Here is a 19,326-nt window from a genome sequence, read left to right as displayed (position 1 = left end):
CCTGAGATACGAAGTACGTGTAAAGGATCTGCAAGGCACAACTTCTGTGTATACGCCCATAGGTAATCAGTCTGTCTCTGAGACTGACTCCATTTTCCACCACTCAGGATGGCAGGCTTAGGAGTGGGAGAGCCTATCGCAGCCTGGCCAGACGGAGCTAGCTCCCGCCCTCTGTCTATTTATACCTGCCTTTCCTGTTCCTCCTTTGCTTGTGATTCTTCTCGTGTGGTTTCCTAGCCCAGCTACAGCTTCTGACTATTTGATCCTGCTCCATACTGACCCTGGCTTACTGACTACTCTCCTGCTCTGCGTTTGGTACCTCGTGCACTCCTGGTTTGACTCGGCTCGTTCACCACTCTTGTTGCTCACGGTGTTGCCGTGGGCAACTGCCCCATTTCCCTTAGCTTTGTGTACCCTTGTCTGTTTGTCTCGTGCACTTACTGAGCGTAGAGACCGCCGCCCAGTTGTACCCCGTCGCCTAGGGCGGGTCGTTGCAAGTAGGCAGGGACAGAGTGGCGGGTAGATTAGGGCTCACTTGTCCGTTTCCCTACCCCCATCATTACAGTACGGCTTGGAAATTGCCACTTGGTGGATGACCAGTTCAATGGTGGGCCACAAAGGCTTTTGAGCCCAATAGCAATAGGGTGACTTGCTTTTATCCCACTGATAGTAAAGGGGAAAAACTAAATTGACCTATTAAGTGCTTATTGTTTCTCAGTCGTCCTGGAAGTGTACAAACCATATGTATGAAGTACTGACGGGTCAAATTTTGCTGCAATTTTGGGAATGTAAATTATTTATTCATTCAGGTACAAAAATGTTGTTCATTCAAATTGTACACCTAGAGGAAACATGCCAGCCATGCAATAAGTACATTCATCGTCTTTTTTACGTAAAATTGGAGCAGTGATTTTACACGATACCTATTCACTAAACAGTTGGGTCACAGAGATGGGTCATATAAACCATTATATCTTCATGGAAACTTTATAGGGATTGTCTGAGATTACAAAAAAGGGTCTTCCGTCCCCCAGAAACAGTGCCACTCCTGTCCATGGCCTGTATCTGGTATTCAGCTCAACCCCATTCACTTGAAAACGGGTAAACTACAATACCAGAAACCACCTTCTATCTACTCCGACAACCCCTTTCACAGGGATAAAGAAAGACACATGTCAATGCTCCAATCACATGTCGTCTTTGCTGTCTGGCGTTCAGGCGGTTAGGAACCCTCCTTCCACATTAAGGCAGGATCCGGTGGTCATGGCGCTCTTATCGCTGAGCAGGAAGAGAATGCTATTGACCACATCATCAATCTCTGAAATAAAAAAAAAAGAGGTATAGGCAAGTAATGCAAGGGTTCAAAGGTAGGGAGCACTGGGAAGCAGGGAGAAAAAGCATCAACAAGAATTATAGTAGTTTAGTACAAAGCCCCAGGTTGTCAATGAAAAAACTGCATACTTAAAGCGGAGATCCAATTAATTAGGGCTGGGCAATTAGTCGAAAAATAACCTAAATTCAGCGCAATTAGCAGATCTTGCGCTTTTTCATTTCTTCGGGTTTTTTTTCCCAAATTTCAACTTTGTCTGCATCCTCAGGACGCAGATACTGTTGAGTCCAATGGTAGAAAAGGGAGCTGTAAGGTCCCTGCTCTACCATTCACTATGTATTGCTGGATGCTCACGGCTCGGCTCAGACAGGTGCGAGGCAGTGATGTCATCACACCTGTTTGCGCCGAGCCACACAGACCAGAGGGATCTCCTCCACTCGTCGTTGGAACGGGTTTAGGTGAGTATGTATTTTATTGGGCCTGTGTGAGGGCATTATACTGTTTGGGGGCAGCTGTGGGGCATTGTACTGTGTGGTCGCAACTATGGGGGCCATTATACTGTGTGGAGGGCAGCTATGGGAGCCATTATACTGAGTGGGGGCATTATACTGTATGGAGGAAAGTTATAGGGGCATTATACTGTGCATAGGCAGCTATGACATTATGCTGTGATGGGGGCATTATACAGTGGGGGCATCTATGGGAGCATTATACTGTGTAGAGGCAGCTATGGGGGCATTATACTGTGGTGGCAGCTATAGGCATTAGTGTCAGGGAGTATATTATATACAGTAGTTTACAGCAGGTTCAGGGGATAAATATTAATTCAATGGCGTAGCATGCAAATAGGGGGCGTGGTATGCAAAAAGGCATGTGGCTTAAATACTCGTTCATTAATTGTAATCGAGATTACATGTTCAATTAATTGTGATTTTGATTTAGGTCATGATCGCCCAGCCCTACTATTAATACATATGAGAAGCTGAAATCCAGAAGAAAGGACTGGGGCTCATCACTCATCAATGCATGCAAACCCCTTCATTGTTTTTTGCAATCGTCCATTACTTGGGTTCTACCATACAGCCTCAAAGAGGGTTGAGTTAGGGGAATCTCCAACCAGTGTCATAGTCCCTTTGTTTTGGGAACTGTTGGAGGTCTCAGACCACAACGCTATCTCACTCTCATACGGTCTACGAGCCTCTGTCTAGATGTTCCCAGTAAACAAGACGACCCCACGTGGCAGATTTTATATTGGTTTTGCGCCAGAATTCTGGCCTAAGTTACACCTTCTTTTTGGTACACATCATTTTAGACAAATTTTTACGTTAAATGCCCCAAAAAGAACAGGTTTGTGACACATCCACCAAGGGGGCATGGCATGGCTTAACACGACATTATATTTCTTCATAACATCCCATGAGAATCTCTATACGAATTCCATTGTGGATCATGACGGATGCAGGAACCTATGATGTCATGCTCCTTCCTGAGCATATAGACAGAAGCCTGGAGATAGGACCCCAGGATATTAAAGTGGAACTAAACTTTCAACAAACTTCTGACATGTCGGAAGTTTTGATCGGTGGAGGTCCAAGCACTGAGGCACCCACTTAATGCTAAAACAAAGCGGCAGGAGAGCTCAGTCGCTTGGTTTCTGATCGGCTTTCCTCGGAAATAGAAAGTCTTTCCGAAATAAGCCGATCAGAAATACCTGAGCGCTTCTGCTGCTTTGTTTTACCGATCGGTGGGGGTCTCAGTGCTCGGACCCCCACCGATCAAAACTTCTGACATGTCAAAAGTTTTTTGAACGTTTAGTTACTTTAAGGTATTCTGTGGGAGGTTAACTCGTTACTAGGAGTAGGAGTTTTCTATTTTAATTTTGGTGTGATGTCAGACACGGCTATGAATGATGAATGGCACATTGCAATAGGCTGCTTTAGTCTAGGGAAGCGGTGGGTAATGCCTTGAATTATCTAAAATGAATTTCCGAAGAGCAAAGTCATAGCTGAAAGCGGGCATACACACCGGCAACACACCCTAAAGGAATACGACTTAATAATCCTGCAATCTTCTCAGGGTTATTCATAATAGACTGTCCCATTTTAGTCATTACGATTGTGGGGTTAACACAGTTGACACGGATCTGAAAAATATGAAAAGTTGACGGGATGACAGACTAACATGATGTGAATAACAGTAACAGTCAAATGCCATCTATTATGTCATTACTTTCTAAATAAGTCCACGTGGCAGAAGGTCTTCCACTTATTTGGGGCAACTAAACCACCAGGTAACTGATACGCATACGGTAAACTGTGGCAAAAGGGCCTCTTAATGGGTGATCCTGCATTAAAGCTGCTCATTACGGTTGGTTTTTAATAAACACTACCGTGCAAACGGCCTACATAATGGCGCCCCGAGTTCTTGTATAGAGTATAAAGTGTATGTCCGCTATACTGTGGTCGGAGCCTTCTGATTCTGGCACCGACCCCTGAATAGCTTCTGGAGGCAGCCAGAAAAGCTGATCGGTGCGGGATCCACGTATCGGACCACACCGATCATATAATGATCCTGTATAAAAAACAGCCCCCCAACATGGACAACCACTTTAAGTAAAAAATAAATAATCTACTATCGTTTTGTTACCATGCGGGTCACAAACCATGTGCGTAGACTGACAGCCATTCTCACTTTCATCTATCTCTTACTTTTCACTATGGTTTTTCACATGACTGTGTCCGATTTTGCATCTGGAAAAAACTGACGCACGGACCATTTAGCATGTCTGTGTTGCATCAGATTTGCATCCGTGTGCCCGTTTTTCTCGTCTGGATAACATTAGTTTTTCTCGTTATACCATTTTTGTCACATTTTAGTCCTAACCCTCTGAAAATATCCAAGGAAGGCTACATGATCGCACAGATGCCCAAGGCAGAAGCTGTGCCCAATTGTCATGTTGGGCAGAAACAAAATGCCGAAGATAATTTTCTAATATTTAATTGGTCCTTTCCACTTGACCATTATACTGTGGGTGATAGGCAGAAGAGAAATCCAACTTCACATCCAGGAGATTACACATGGCTCTCCAGAATTTGGACGTGAACTGTACTCCCCGGTCCAAGACAATATTGGAGGGGTAGTCCGTGTAGGACCGCCAGAAAATTAGCCAGTACCTTAAAGGCGTCTACATTGTCTGCCAACAGCGGAATGTACACTATAACCACAACAACCGCAGAGAATTCACGTAGTGGATCATAAGGACGAAGGGTGACCGCTAAAATCTCAATACTTCGACAACAGTGAGGCACCCGAACAGTCGCATGCCCTTCATGACAATATTTTGTGTTAATGTACAATACTCCTTTCTTTTTCCCACTCGACCGCACGTTTCTATCAGTTCTCAGTAGATGAAACCCAGGTACTGACACATTAGTGCAGGTCTCAGTAAAGAAAATAAGAGATTAGACTCCCTGAATTCCCTCTTGACTCCCAACTAAGGCCCGTAATTTGTCAACCTTGTTACCCAGTAAGCGTACATTACCCATGATAATAGACGTAACGAAAGGTTTAAAGGGGTTTTCCAATCTAGGACATTTATGGCATATCCACAGGATATGCCATAAATGTTAGATACGCATCCCACCTCTGGGACTCCCACGTAACTGTAGGACGGGGCCTCCTAAAACCCGTTCTAACTTTCTCAGCTCCCACTGCCTCCCGGCCACTTCCTGATTAGTTGGTCGGGTTACGAAAAGAGCGTAGCTTGCTGAGCGACGCTGTTTCCATAACTCTCATAGAAGTGATTGGCAGATACAGAAGCAGCGTAGCATGCGAAACGCACTCCACTCGCTCCATGGCACCAGCCCTCACCAGTTGAGCAAGACCTCTCCAGATCAGCGTCCCTAACGGCCTTCGGTATCGGCACTCGTCCTCCATGCCTGTGCTCGACACTACCTCACACACCGCTCCAGCACAACCAATCTTCACTCCACCATCGCTCAGGCAGAGGCCGGGCACCCAGACAAGCAGGACACCCCACGACTCTGAAGCAAACCCACAGCTGGAACATCTCAGCAGGATTAGCCACCAGGACAACACGCTGAACCACAACCAGGGCACAGGTAATATTACACAGTGCATGAGACAAACCGCACAGAACAAAGCGACCAGCTGCCATAGACATGAATGGCCTAGTCCAATCCAAGAAACTGAGCTGAATAGCACATGCACTGAGTTTCTTGGACCGGACACTCAGATCTATTAAAAAAAAAAAACGGATGTGTAACTAGCTCGATTGACTTGTATGGGTCAGTATGCTGTACATTTTTAGAATGGACAGCACAATGAAGAGAAAAACGGTCGTGTGAATAAAGCCTGACATACATTTGGTAGATTAGCAACGAGTAGAAGACAGATGGACGGGAATATGACTGCAGGATCAGACTACTACACACGGTTTGTTTGTAGTTGTTACCGTGGAGACACATAAGTCTCCATAGGAGCTGTAGACAGAAAACGGTAAGTGTTTTTTACCTCTACATTTCAAATACATTGGAACTATAAAAAAAACAATTGCAACGGTGTACCTACCATTTAAAGCAAGAACAAAAAATACCTGTACCATGCAAAAGAGAGCTTTCAAGATGTCCAGGTAAAATACGTCCATAGGTTTAATGGGGGAGATTTATCATGTGATTTGCGCCAGTTTTCTTCTGGAAAAAAAAGTCTAATTTTGGCACAAGCCTGTTTTGCTTAACAAAATGTGAGTTTTGTTCCATTCTATACCGCTCTCGCCACTTTTCTAAAAATTGGATGAGCCTAAGCAGAAGACAGCGGGGCCACCCGCAGAATATGGCGTAGATTTCAGTTTGTAGTGCATGGACAGCCTAAGATGTACAAAACTTGTTAAGAAGTTAGCGCCCCTTTACTCCAGCGGCATATGATACACCAGTCTAAGTAAATTCTCCCCAATGAATCGTTGAAGGGGTCTTCCCAGTATAGAAATATATCACCTATCCGTAGGATAGGTGATAAGTGTCTGAATTCTTGGGGCCCCACTGCTCGGACCCCCATCTAATTACTAGAACGGTGTCTGGCACCCCCGTTCCTACTCACTACACCCCTTGCAGTGAGGAGGAGCTTGAATGGAGCGGATGATGAGCATGCGCCCTGACGCTCTATTCAATGTCTATGGGTTTGATGGAAATCGAAGCGCTCTACTCAGCTGTTTCCGTAATTTCTATAGACATTGAATGAAGCGGTAGAAGGCATGCTCGACCGCCGTTCCATTCAAAGTTATTCTCACTACTGTCTTGCAGTGAGGAACAGGGGGCTCCCGACCACCTTTCTAGTGGGGCCTCCAGTGATCAGGCACTTATCACCGATCCTGTGGGTAGGTGATACATATCTATTCTGGGAAAACAAATATAAATTACATAATCTGTTTAAATATTCAAACAGCAACTACAATCTACAATGTCACCTTTTGGGGTCCCAGTTCAAGTGCCATAACTTTAGTTAGCATGTCCAGAGCTGCTTTACAGGTACCTGAAAACCAGAAAGACAATGTTATCAATAATTAGAATTTCAACTACTACTTTGGCTTTATTAAAAGTTTTTCCCACCACCCACGGTACATGGCATGAGTGTTTGATAAGTGGGGATCCCATCTCTGGGCCCCCCAATCTGTCTGGTGCTGCCGCAATCAAGCGGAGATTGAATGGAGAGATTGCCACACATCTACGGCTTTCTCCATTTGAGTCTATGGGAGTTCTGGAAACAGCCGACCTTTACATCTGAAACGTTTATGGCATGTCCCGTGGGTGCGCCAAAAATATCTCCCTAACCTACAGTTGTCTATCTGGAAACAGATTTGTAGCACCATATGTAACCCCATGGAGATGCCAAATCATTCTAGTCCAAAAACTATATTACGCAGTGTACGAATTGAGATGTATTGATGATCTTATGTTGGCATCCTACAAGAGTGTCATCTATAAAGTGATGTAATCACTGGAATTGTAATTTATTTTCTAGTATCCATGAGTTTATTACACTACTGTTTTTACTTTGCTTCTGCCAGATAATGATATGGCTGCTGTGACTGGCACGGTGATGAAGGCATCGTCATTCAGGTGGTTTTCTAGGGGTAGATCACAAACCCGGTAACTTGCACCGATCAGTCGATCAACACTCGTTTGCTCTATTTACATGGAGCAATGATCGTGGCTGTATCGGGACGATTGATCGTTAATACGATCGTTTGTCTGCCTATAGTTTAAATATTGTCAGCAGCACAACTCCGTTTACAGAGGGAGATGTGCTGCCGACAAACGATGCTTTTATAGCAGCATAAAAGATCGGCTCAGCCGACGAACTAGTGTTTGTACAACATCGGTCCGTGTAAAAAGACCTGTAGCCAACTAAAGCTAAACATCTGATAAAAGTATATTTACCTTGATGACAGTAAAATTAAATTTTTTGTAGGAAAAAAAAATTCCTGTAATTTTGTTTTTAGGATTGCTGGGTGGCCAACTATTTAGCTCTTGCAGTTACGCTCCTGCAGTGGTTGTGTTGATCCTATCCCACTTCTCTGTCTTTCTTCCTATCAGATTGAAGGGTGGAGTATTTAATTCTGGATTGGTTCTGTTTTCTTTGCTTGTGATTTTCCTTGTTTGCATGTGTTTGATCAAGCTTCCAACTATACCCTGTACCTTTGACTATTTGCACTTTTTGGAACTAGACCTCGGCTTTTCTCTGGATTACCCCTTGCTTACTGATTTGGACTTTCTGCTCCCGCCTGGTTTTGACCTCTGCTATCCTGGATATCCAATAGCTTTGTGAATTGGACTTTCTGTTTACCCTCTGGCTGCCTCGTTATCCGTTCTGGTTTTGCCTGCATTGCACCTCTTATCCAACACTGAACTCTGTTAAAGCAACCTGGGTTCTATGCTGCAAAGGTCCAACCTGCCTTGTGGTGGGCTCTGGTGAAGACCATAGAGTAGCCTTAGACTCTGTTGATCAGAGTTGTGACGGATTTGAGGTTGCGGATTTATTTGCACGCTCATTCCTAACAGTCTCTAGCAGCCTTTGGGGAATCGCTCACCTAGCAATTCCACAAACCTCCACCCTGGGAATTGCTCAACTGGTGATTCCATAACCGGCAAATCAATATGTCTAGTTATGAAATATGGGTAGAAGGATGTATTAGTGCTAGGCAGATTTGACATTAATATTTTGCAAGCCATACTCGTGGCCATATTAAACGTCACTCAGTTTTACTACAAATCGACGTTTTAGAGCAGTGTTCCCCCAACCAGTGGCTTCGGAGCCACATGTGGCTCTCGGGCTCCCTGCATGTGGCTTCCAGCTGTTGGCAGCTGCCGATGCCAACGGCACCAGGGGAGTCGTAGCATTATTAGAACTTGATGCCAGGGTCAAAACCAATTTGCTTTAGAGCTTTGGCCTTTAACCCGCGGCTCTAAGGCCATTGTGAAACTACAACCCCCAGGTTGCCACAGCCACATACATGTTATGGCATGCTGAGAGTTGTAATTTCCCCAGCAAGGTAAGAACACATCCATAATTGAATTTGCTTGAAGAGTTAAAATAATTTCCTACTGGCCCACATTTCTCATGAGCCGAGTCACATTTTCTTATGAAGGATCCATGTGAATATATTATACCAATAACTCAGTGCTTACCGTAGACACCAAGATTCTTCATTGCTGCTTGAGATAATTGGCTGGAGACGTTGACGATAGAGCCGGGCACCCCACGCTCAATCATCTGACGGGCCACAATCTGAGGGGTTAAGAATATGATAATTAGAAATTACTTGTTTATTGTCATCCAAAGTAATAATCGGTTTTATGGCCTGTATTATGAGTGTTTTACCTGTGATACAGGGATTACTGCTCTTGTATTAATGGCAAAACACCTAACAAGATAAGACAATATAATATTGAGACAGAACCATGCATGACTAGGAAACCACAAATCTATACTTAGTATAGACATAGCACTTCTTAAAGGGAAACTCCAGTAAAGTGATTTTTCAATACCGATACCTTCCGACTCCTTAATAAATATTTTGGCACAAGTATGAATTGGTTGTTGCTTTGCAGGAGATAGTGTCCCCATTGGGCGACAACTCCAGATCTTCACTTTTGGTACTAGTGCCAGTAGAACATGGCTGCTCACTACTCGTTCTATTAATCAGAATCATTATTGTGCCGGTTTTAAAGAGGGCACCCACTCTCTGCCACAGTTCTTTATTGGCACCACATGGAGCTAATAATGAGGGTGAGACCAACATCTTATTATAAGGAAGTCATCAATTTTAGTAGTAGGCAAAGTTTGTGTAGTCACCTAACCCACATAGTCAGCACCACTTGCCTTTGAAACATGGCATTATGCCGTTAGTATTGATGACCTTGTGTTCATACTGGCCATGAGTGGCAAGGTGGGTGGTATTTACTGTGTGTATGAAGATGAGTAGCCCAATTCTATCTACACACCTGGACCGTAAGACCTACTAGACTTGGTCTACAGAATGCAGCTTGAGGTGCCCACTTATCAAATATGATGGGAACATACGGTATATGGATATGCAAAACTGAACAATATCTGGGCAGTAAATGTCCGATAAAATGACGTAATAGGTTAGTAAATATGTCGGTCATGTCAAGCCCAATTCTTCCATACGTTTTCAAGCCAAGGGCCCATTCAAGCATGAGCCCCATCTGTACTGCTATCTGGTAGCTAGAAAGTAGGTAGAAAACTCATAAAAGCCCTAGTCAAGTCTGAGCAGAGACATTTACAAAACGTTAGTTTACTAATAATATCTTCGATTCCCCCATGATTTGTATGGATGGAGATTGTATAGGGCACATGCTTCCGCTAAATAGATCATACTGTGCACAATTGGACACTATATTGTACATTAGAAATATTTAGAGATCGCTCGCTTGAATAATAACTGCATCCAGAACGATCACGACCCTCATAGAGATGATGATCGTCTTGTGTAGGAGACTTACCTGTCAAACGAATCCTGTTTAATATCAAGAAAGGACTGTTCTTCGACAATCGCTGCATTGTTCACCAAAAGGTCCACAGGTCCAATGGAGCTTAGGGCAGCCTCTGTTGCGGGCCAGTCCACCAAGTCCACACACACGGTCTCCACACCAGGACACTAAAGAATAATTCCTCATTTAAAGCAGCGGTTGAATGACTGAAGAACCATCAATGATGGACAGAACCTGGTCATTTACTCATAAATTCTTCCCTCCCTCGAAAGAGGCAATTCCTCGTCAGTGGTTGGTATTTCAATTGCCTCAATCTCAAAAAAAAGGACCAAAAAGCCTGGTGAAGTTGGTACCTCTTGAGGAGCTAATGCTGTACCTCCAAAATATGTAGATTTAGAGGGTCTGCTATTGGGTATGTTAATACTGTGCTTTGAGTCTTTATATTAAAGGTACATTTATGCCATTTTATTCTTGTGTGTCAATAAAGAGTTTATATATATATATATGCTTGTGGTATGTGCACTTTTTCTATAAGTATTTTATATGAGAGAAATGGCTCTAGCAGTGATATGCCTGTGCTGTAGATGAAGCGCTTTATACAGTATTGATTCTTCTATGTGGAGTATACATTAATCCCTTCTTGCTGTCAGTGAATGTAAAATGACACAGATAAAACTAAATCCCAAATAGGGTACGGCAGATAATGGGGCCCAAATAAAAAGAAGAGAGGAAGCAATCCGATGACTTCCGTTCTAGTTTTATACCTATTATCTGCATTATTATTATTAGTGAGAAGAGGATTTTTGAGCTATACATAAAAAACAAGCTTTGTTGAGGGTCATAAAGCGTGAACAGAGCAAAATCAGCAAACCTTATGAAACATGCAGAGTATTACAAATTTTTTAGAGACATGCAGAGCATATTTATTGTCAGAACGATACCTACTAGAGACAGTATATGGGTCAAATTACCTCCTGGACCAGACTCTCCAGGTCTTCTGAAGTCCGGCTTAGTGCGACTACTTTAGCTCCCGATGCCCACAGAGCCTTTACCGTTCCCCGACCTATCCCTGCAATAAGAAACCTTAGCTATACAGATCGACTATTCATCAATGCACCATGCACGGCCAAAGTTTTCCAGCTTGATCGTCTATTAAGATGTCAGGTCGGGAAATCATATTTTTAGATATTTTCTATAGTCTTTGTTGGTAAAACTTTCTTTAGGGACAATCTTTGGTCCCTATGGTTGAAGAGTCAGCAAAACTAAACCATGAATAAAAAGGTTACTTAGTGCCACTACCACACGGTCAATGAGTTCAGTTAGCCTACTTACCCTTCCCTGCCCCTGTCACTAGAGCTCGTTGTCCTTTAAAACTGATCTCCATCACGCCAGCAATGCAAGATGGTGATGAGGGTGCAGTGTCTCCTGTTTACGACTCTTCACAAATTTTTCAGAAGCTGCTAGAAGTTTCTCTTCCCTCTGGGGTAAACAGAACAGGCTAGAACAAATACCAGCAGTCCTGGCACCAGCTAAATTCATTAACACCTGCAGAGAACCATCCCTTAACTCTTCCCTTACTTATACCATAAGCACAATGCCCACGTGGATTCTCACCTCAGGGAACATCCGATGGAGAACAAGTTAGGCTTGGGTGGCATAATTTAAAGGGAAACTCTAACCAAAACTAAAGTGTCCCACGTGTTCCTTGTGTCAGTCTCTTACTGTTATAATATAACACTGGGGCGGTTGAATCAGGCTTTAGTGACACTTTCTCTACTTGAGTCAATGGGCATAAGACTGCCACTCAAACAGGCACCAGAACTTCCCGTATAAAGTAATTGTATTGACTGTTCCACACAAGTTCTCCACAGGGGGAGCACAAACACTTATTAGTTACTGCTGATGATTTGCCCGGCACCGGTCATACAATAATACGAAGATTACAGTTCAGCCTCCCTGGCTCTATACTTACCTCTTAGCTTCCAGCATAATTGTACATACAGGAAGATGCCTCATGCCCACTCCAGTTATTTTCTTCAGTTTTAACGGATAGCACACTGACACATTCATTTCTATGGGGCCATTCACACTTCGGAACCGTGTGGCCGTTACAAACAAAATAGGACAGGTCCGTGTGGAGTCCCGTGTTTCACGGAATCTGTCATTAGCGGCCGTACGACAGCCAACGGAAATGTGCATGAGGCCTAAAACAAAAGGGAAGAGTAAAGGAAAAATAATAATTGTCCTGAAGTCAGGACTACAAAGTATCGGGGGTAACCGAGTATTACTTGGTACATTGACCTAATACAATTAAATACTACCTACAAAAATAGGTAAATTAACACGCAAACGTAGAAAAAAAAATAGACACTTTATTAGACAATAGTGTATACAAAGGGTTAAAAATGAGTCATACAATGCAAAAAAGGAGGGCGTCTGCCTGTGCAAGGAGCCTATACAAAAGCTAGTATATGGGCAATTGCTCCAAAAAATTATAACAGTATAAGATGCATACATCCACGAATTGAAATATAATCCCTGCAATATCAGATGATAATAATAATAATAATAGCTACTCTGGAGTGTGACATGTGACAAAAATACGAGACCAAATAGAAAAAACGGTGTGTGTGTGTGTGTGTGTGTGTGTGTGTGTGTGTGTGTGTGTGTGTTTAAAGGGAATGTGTCGCTATAAAAAAAATTTTTTTTTTTTTTTAAGTTAAACAGTTAGTGTATACATGATTAGACATTGTTATAATTTTTTTTCATTTTTTCACAAGTCAGGAAATATTATAAATTTGATTCTAATTTATAACATTTCCCTGTGCTGGTCACTAGAGGGGGCAATTCCCAAAATTGCAGCATTGGCATGTGGTAAAGCAACCTCATTGCTTTATGGTGCAAATTTGGTGTAAACACACACGCTCTAGTGTCCTCACACAATCCCCCCTCCCTTATCCTGGCTAGTGCCAGGAGAAAAGAGGGGATTGAATGTTCAAGCCTCCTACACTGTGTGTCACCATTTTTTGACTGAATACACAGTGTAGTAGGCTTACATACAGTGGTTATAACACAAAACATACATAAACATAACTTACCTGCTCCTGCCGCCGCCTCTCCCTCCGGTCCGTCTGCTCCCTCTGCTTGCTCTGAACACATTCCCGGAAGCCGCAACCGGTAGTCGTCATCTTACTGTCCGGCTGCGGCTTCCGGTGCATAAGAAAATGGCACCGGATGTCGCTCGGCCGAAGACCTTCCATTTGGACTGTGTGGGAGCGGCGCATGCGCCGTTCCCACACAGACGGCGTACAGCATAGTGAATGGAACGGCTCCCGTTCGCATTCTCTATGGGGATGTATGTGTCGTATTCCATCTCTGTATGTGTCGTTAATCGACACATACAGAGATGAAAAAAAAAATGGCAGGCCCCATAGAGAAGAAAAAGTTTTAAAAAAAAAAGTTAAACACAAACACACAAATAAACTTTTTTTTAATAAAACACTAAAAGCAAATTTATCGAAAAAAATATTTTTTCGCGACACCCTTCCTTTAAAGACCACGTGGATGAAACAAGTTGTATAAAGGGAGGTGGCAGGGAAACTTAATGGCACCAAACCTACAAAGCAAACACATTATGTGGCAGAAAGCAATTAATTCAGTGAACTATAATGCAAATAACAAAGGTGCCAAAAGTGAAGGGTACGTAAAAGTATAAATGAGGGTGGGGGAGAATCCCCGCTCTTCATAGATGGGGACATGTGGAAGTAATAGTCGAAGATATGCGAGTTAACTAAATAGATGCAGTACTACGAAAACAGCGCAGTGGAAAAACAAAACTAGGATATAATAAAGACAATATACTCATCAGATATATATATATAAAACTTGCTCATAAAGTCCCACTTATGGTATTAGTCAAGTCTTCCAATCTTTTTCAATGATACCGGCGATCTTTTCAAATTCATTCTTAACTGAACCAAAGTCTTCATATCACCCGTTCTTAGGCCGGTTCAGACGACCGTAGTATACATCCTTGTGACGGTCGTCACAGGGACGCGTGTATTTCAATGGGGCCGATCACACGGCCGTTGTTTCAATGTAACTTGTGATGGGTCCGATGAAAAATATAACATGTCCTATCTTCTACCGTTTTCATGTCCGAGTTTGCATTCGTTCGTGTGAATCTGGCCTTACAATGAGGAAAGAAATTCTATACAAAGTGATATTCATAAAGTAAGAGGCAATTAGATATCTATTCATAAATGACCATATTAAAAACAAAGAAACGTTAAAAACAGACCCGCTAGGAGTCAATGTTCATAGAAACGGGGCAAAACTCAAGGTCTCATTTAATCCAGATGGGTGCATTGTTTTAAGAGTTTAGATCCATTTGGATTCGCATTGCGCCAGTTTGTGTGGTAGCTCCTCCATGGATCCCACTCGTGTTCCCTTACCCCCACTTTCAATTCTCTGGGGGTTAAATCAACATAAAGTTTTGGACAAGGGCATGTGGCAAAATACTGCTTTCGTGGAACACGTAATATGGTGAGTAATGACGAATGTTTTTGTACATGCTGCATCGGAGAAGTTGATTGCTCTTTTGATGTTAGGGCAGGCCACACACAGATAACGCCACCCCCGGAACACAGGCATCGCAGAAACGTGGGCCGGGTTTAGCGTCATCCCTGTGAAGGGGCTCAATAATGGGTATGCTTTTATTCACATTTTTTTCTATTGTCGTTCGCTGTAGATGTATGATCTATTTTGTTTTTTTATCATTATATAATTCACCATTAGAAACAGTCATGGGAGAGCGATTAGCTGAGAGAGATCGGAGCGATTAGATGAGAGAGATCGGAGCGATTAGCTGAGAGAGATCGGAGCGATTAGATGAGAGAGATCAGAGCGATTAGATGAGAGAGATCGGAGCGATTAGATTAGAGAGATCGGAGCGATTAAATGAGAGAGATCGGAGCGATTAAATGAGAGAGATCGGAGCGATTAGATGAGAGAGATCGGAGCGATTAGCTGAGAGAGATCAAAGCGATTAGATCAGAGCGATTAGATGAGAGATCAGATAAGCAATATTAGGATAGAGAGATATATATATATGTATATATACACACACACTCGCTCTATCCATTGTAATAGCTATTATTATCATCTGATCTGCAGAGATTATATTTCAAATCGTGGATGTATGCATCTCATATGGTTTCAATTTTTTGGCACCAATTGCCCATATACTAGCTCCTTGCACAGGCAGACGCCCTGCCCTCCCTTTTGCATTGTATGACTCATTTTTACCCCTTTGTATACACTATTGTCTAATTGACCTCTTATTGTAGGTAGTGCTCTCTTAGCTGGTTTAGGAGAATATTGAAGGGAGGATAATCACACTGTCCTCCCCAGCAGGCAGCGTGGTTACTGGCTCTAGCTGCTCATGTGATGCTGTACTGAGGCATCATGGGATTGTAGCATCGCACAGAGGGAGCAGCGTGAAATCTAAAATTCAATATGGCATCTGATCAGAAGCAGACAGGAGGCCAGACTGTAGGGAAGTAGATACAATATATATAAAAGTCGTCCAAAACTACCTAGACAATCAGATTGGGGCAAGGGGTGCAGCGATGCAAAGTTGTGTTGCCGCAGTTTATTGATACCGTCACCTCCCTAAAACAGTAATCTGCAAATAACTTTAGATGCCGATTCAGAATCTGCAATTTTTATCTTTCTACTCACTTGCATTCCCCCGCTGTAAGGCCGCACACTGGGACGCGGATGTATAAAAAGGACGATATAATGGAGGACTCCTTGGACTCGTCATCCGCATGCAGCGCACGGCCCGTTTGTGGGTTTGCAGCAGGGGAATACAAGTGAGTAGACAGATAAATCATACAGATTCTGAATCAGCGTCTTTTACAGATTATTGTAGCAGGGGGGGGGGGGGGGGCGGTCATGCAGATGACAGTCTATTTAAAGACCAGAGGCACTGCAATTACCATTAGCCTGGAATCCCAGAGTCTTAAAAAGGGATTGTTTGTAATAAGAAATTTAAAAAAATTAAATATAGGGGTCTGCCCACGGGGTCTGCCCACCCCCCCTTCCAGAGGCATTTGCACTCATATAAGTAGAACAATGTTAGCTAGCAGCAAATTAGAGGGTAACTAAAAACTTTCCAAAAACTCTTGACAGGTCATAGAAGTGGTGTACGGGCTCAATAGAAAGTCTTTCCGAGAAAAGCTGATCAGAGACGGAGCAGCACAGCGATCACCCGAGCGCTTCGGGTCTAAATACTTTGACCCCCAATGTGACGATCGCCAATCTCGTCACAGGGGTGAATTACACTACTGAGCTTATTAATTTACCACATAAATCCAAGCCCACCTACTCTAGATGACAGGATTATGCTAAATTACTCACATAGTTTCCCAACACCCCAATAATTTATACCACAGTATGCTACCACCGCCTATACTTATCTAGGCAAAAGGGGCCTACATCTCTATGTCCCTTAACACCAGTTAGGGTATGTTCACACGTACAAGTCCGATACGCCTGAAATTACGGAGCTGTTTTCAGGAGAAAACAGCTCCGGAATTTCAGACATAATGGCAAGTGCAGGCGTTTTTCGCAGCATCCATTACGGACGTAATTGGAGCTGTTTTTCTATGGAGTCAATGGAAAACGGCTCCAATTACGTCCCAAGAAGTGACATGCACTTCTTTCACGCGGGCGTCTTTTTTACGTGCCGTCTTCTGACAGCGGCGCGTAAAAAAAAATTACCGTCGGCACAGTACATCGTAAAACCCATTCAAATGACTGGTCAGATGTTTGCTGCCGCTTTGGAGCCGTATTTTCGGACGTAATTCGAGGTTAAACCGCTCTAATTACGTCCGTAAATAGGGCGTGTGAACCCAGCCTTACAATAACACAGGTTAACTAAATGAAACATAAAATACAGGTAACGTTCTTCACCTTCGGAAGATTAAGTTCTGTAAGACTACAAGGAAGAGACTTAATATTTCAAATTTAATACACAATCGTGCAGTGCAATACAAAAAATAGTTGTCAGATTAAAAGATGAAAAATATACATACAGTTACAATGCATTCAGTTTATAAAAATAAAACGGATAAAAGAAACAGAACAAAACTGTTGTACGGACGTACAGCAGTGATATCCTGGCTGTGGGGACAGCTGAAAATGTGGGCAGTCACTCCAACCGAGATATAGATCCCCAACGACTGACACTGACCCTCTTCTCCTGGCATTTTAAACCCATTTTTTCCCCCCAGTCCACTGGCTGGTGATGTCACTGAGAGGCTGGTGATGTCACTGAGAGGAGGCTGTTCATATGATAATGAAGCGTACTCCTCCCATTACACAGTTGTATTTCTATAGAGAAACATAAAAATGATGTGTCCTTGCAGGAATCCCCTAGAAATATAATATTACCTGCATTCACCTGTGCAGACATTTACCAACCAGGGCATATCATACACCACTATAATAGGCCCATGTTTTTAGCCAATTCCAGGTAGTTCCTCTGGGTGTATGGATGTGAATTTGACATATGAGGACTATTTCCCCTGATCATAACTAGTTATGTGGGTCTCTCCAAATATCAATTATGATGGGGTTTGCCTTGATGTATCATACTTTTTCTAAGTGTAGGCCATTGTTACATGTTTCTCCTGGTCCACATGGCAGACACACTACAGGCATCCATTTGCATAGCTTTAGATGTTTGGTCAGGATGTGTGGGCAATTACTTCTAATCCTGGGGGAGAATGTTATCTGATGCGAGATACAGGCCCTGGTGACAAATTCTTAATCAACACATCTCGAACCTTGGCGAGGAAAGGGACAATTACACATTTGCCTGATAGTGGACGTCCTTTGATGGCCAAAGATCTGCATATCTTCGGGAAATCAGATATATCTTCTGTCAGAAGGGGTTATGAACTGACCACGTAGTAACATACTTTTCATGATAGGTTACTAGAACACCACACCCACGATCAAAACTTCTGACAAGTCACAAGTTTTTGGAAAGTTTAGTTACCCTGCAAACCTAGTGAAGCCACTCAGGGCAAATACAAGTCAATCCTTATGTTCAATAAAGTAAAAAATAAAAAAAGACTGAGGCTGCAACACTAGGACATCAGTCTCTTCCAGCAAACGTGACTCCCCACCCTTTCACAACAGGGAAGAAATGATACCCAGATGAGACTCTGTCGGGGTCCTGTTCTTTCCTATGTGCCTCCATGCAGCACTTTCCCACTAGATGTAGAACAGAATCCGAGACCCAGGATAGTCTCGCACCGTTATTCCTGTATCGGGTTTCCAAAGGGGACACGGTGCGGATACCTCTGACACACAGAGAAAGGAGATGGATTTTATTTTTGAGAGTATATGGAATAAAATGTAACATAAAAACATGTGGCACACCAATCCTTAAGCCAACGCTGGGTTTCGCCCACTTTTTGGCTTCTTCCAGACATGCGCAAGTGGGACCGAGCTGAAATACCTGACCAATGAACCTACTGCCCAGGAGTCCTAGTAACAGAAGGGCTATAGGTGGAAGACCAGGTAAGACTATGTCAAACACTGTATAGCAGCTACTGACATCGGAGCGTACCAGTGAGAATATCACACAGAACACCAGTGAGGATGTGGAGCCCAACTGGGTATTGAGGAGGGGGGGGGGTCTAATAAAGATATGTACTGGCAGGGATATGGTTTTGACCCTGATGGCAATTGTCAGTAAGAGCCACTTGTTTGGGAACGCTGCTGTATATGAAGCGCTTACATAAATGTTGGCTCTACGGTGTGGAATATGTTGACCCCTTCTTGTGGTCGGTGAATAGAAAGTGGATGGTTCACGTTCTCAATACAGCGAGAAAAGAAAAACTTTGGACACAAGGGCAAAAAATATATACATTTTTATTTACAAGAAACTCT

General features: G+C 43.1%; 1 protein-coding gene across 1 annotated transcript; it reads right to left on the bottom strand.

Moving 5' to 3' along the window:
• Nucleotides 1–858: 858 nt before the first annotated feature.
• Nucleotides 859–11,876, bottom strand: LOC142666560 (L-xylulose reductase-like). Its single transcript, XM_075846656.1, has 8 exons — nt 11,692–11,876; nt 11,331–11,428; nt 10,372–10,526; nt 9,227–9,269; nt 9,034–9,133; nt 6,813–6,877; nt 3,356–3,473; nt 859–1,318 (listed from the first exon to the last, which is right to left on the bottom strand). The coding sequence occupies exons 1-8, from the start codon at nt 11,741–11,743 to the stop codon at nt 1,215–1,217; spliced, it is 735 nt and encodes a 244-aa protein (XP_075702771.1). The 5' UTR covers nt 11,744–11,876; the 3' UTR covers nt 859–1,214.
• Between the last annotated feature and the right edge of the window lie 7,450 nt (nt 11,877–19,326).

The sequence above is a fragment of the Rhinoderma darwinii genome, chromosome 13 (genome assembly GCF_050947455.1).
Source record: "Rhinoderma darwinii isolate aRhiDar2 chromosome 13, aRhiDar2.hap1, whole genome shotgun sequence".
Classification (NCBI taxonomy): Eukaryota; Metazoa; Chordata; class Amphibia; order Anura; family Rhinodermatidae; genus Rhinoderma; species Rhinoderma darwinii.
The sequence above is the reverse complement of the archived record's forward strand: the minus strand, read 5'-3'. Positions and strand labels throughout refer to the sequence as shown.

Excerpts from the sequence above, each read along its gene's own strand:
- LOC142666560 (XM_075846656.1), bottom strand. The coding sequence starts at position 11,743 with ATGGAGATCAGTTTTAAAGGACAACGAGCTCTAGTGACAGGGGCAGGG. Across the intron at positions 9,134-9,226 it reads CAGTAATCCCTGTATCACAG|ATTGTGGCCCGTCAGATGAT; the intron begins GTAAAACACTCA and ends TTAACCCCTCAG. Across the intron at positions 6,878-9,033 it reads GAAGAATCTTGGTGTCTACG|GTACCTGTAAAGCAGCTCTG; the intron begins GTAAGCACTGAG and ends TCTGGTTTTCAG.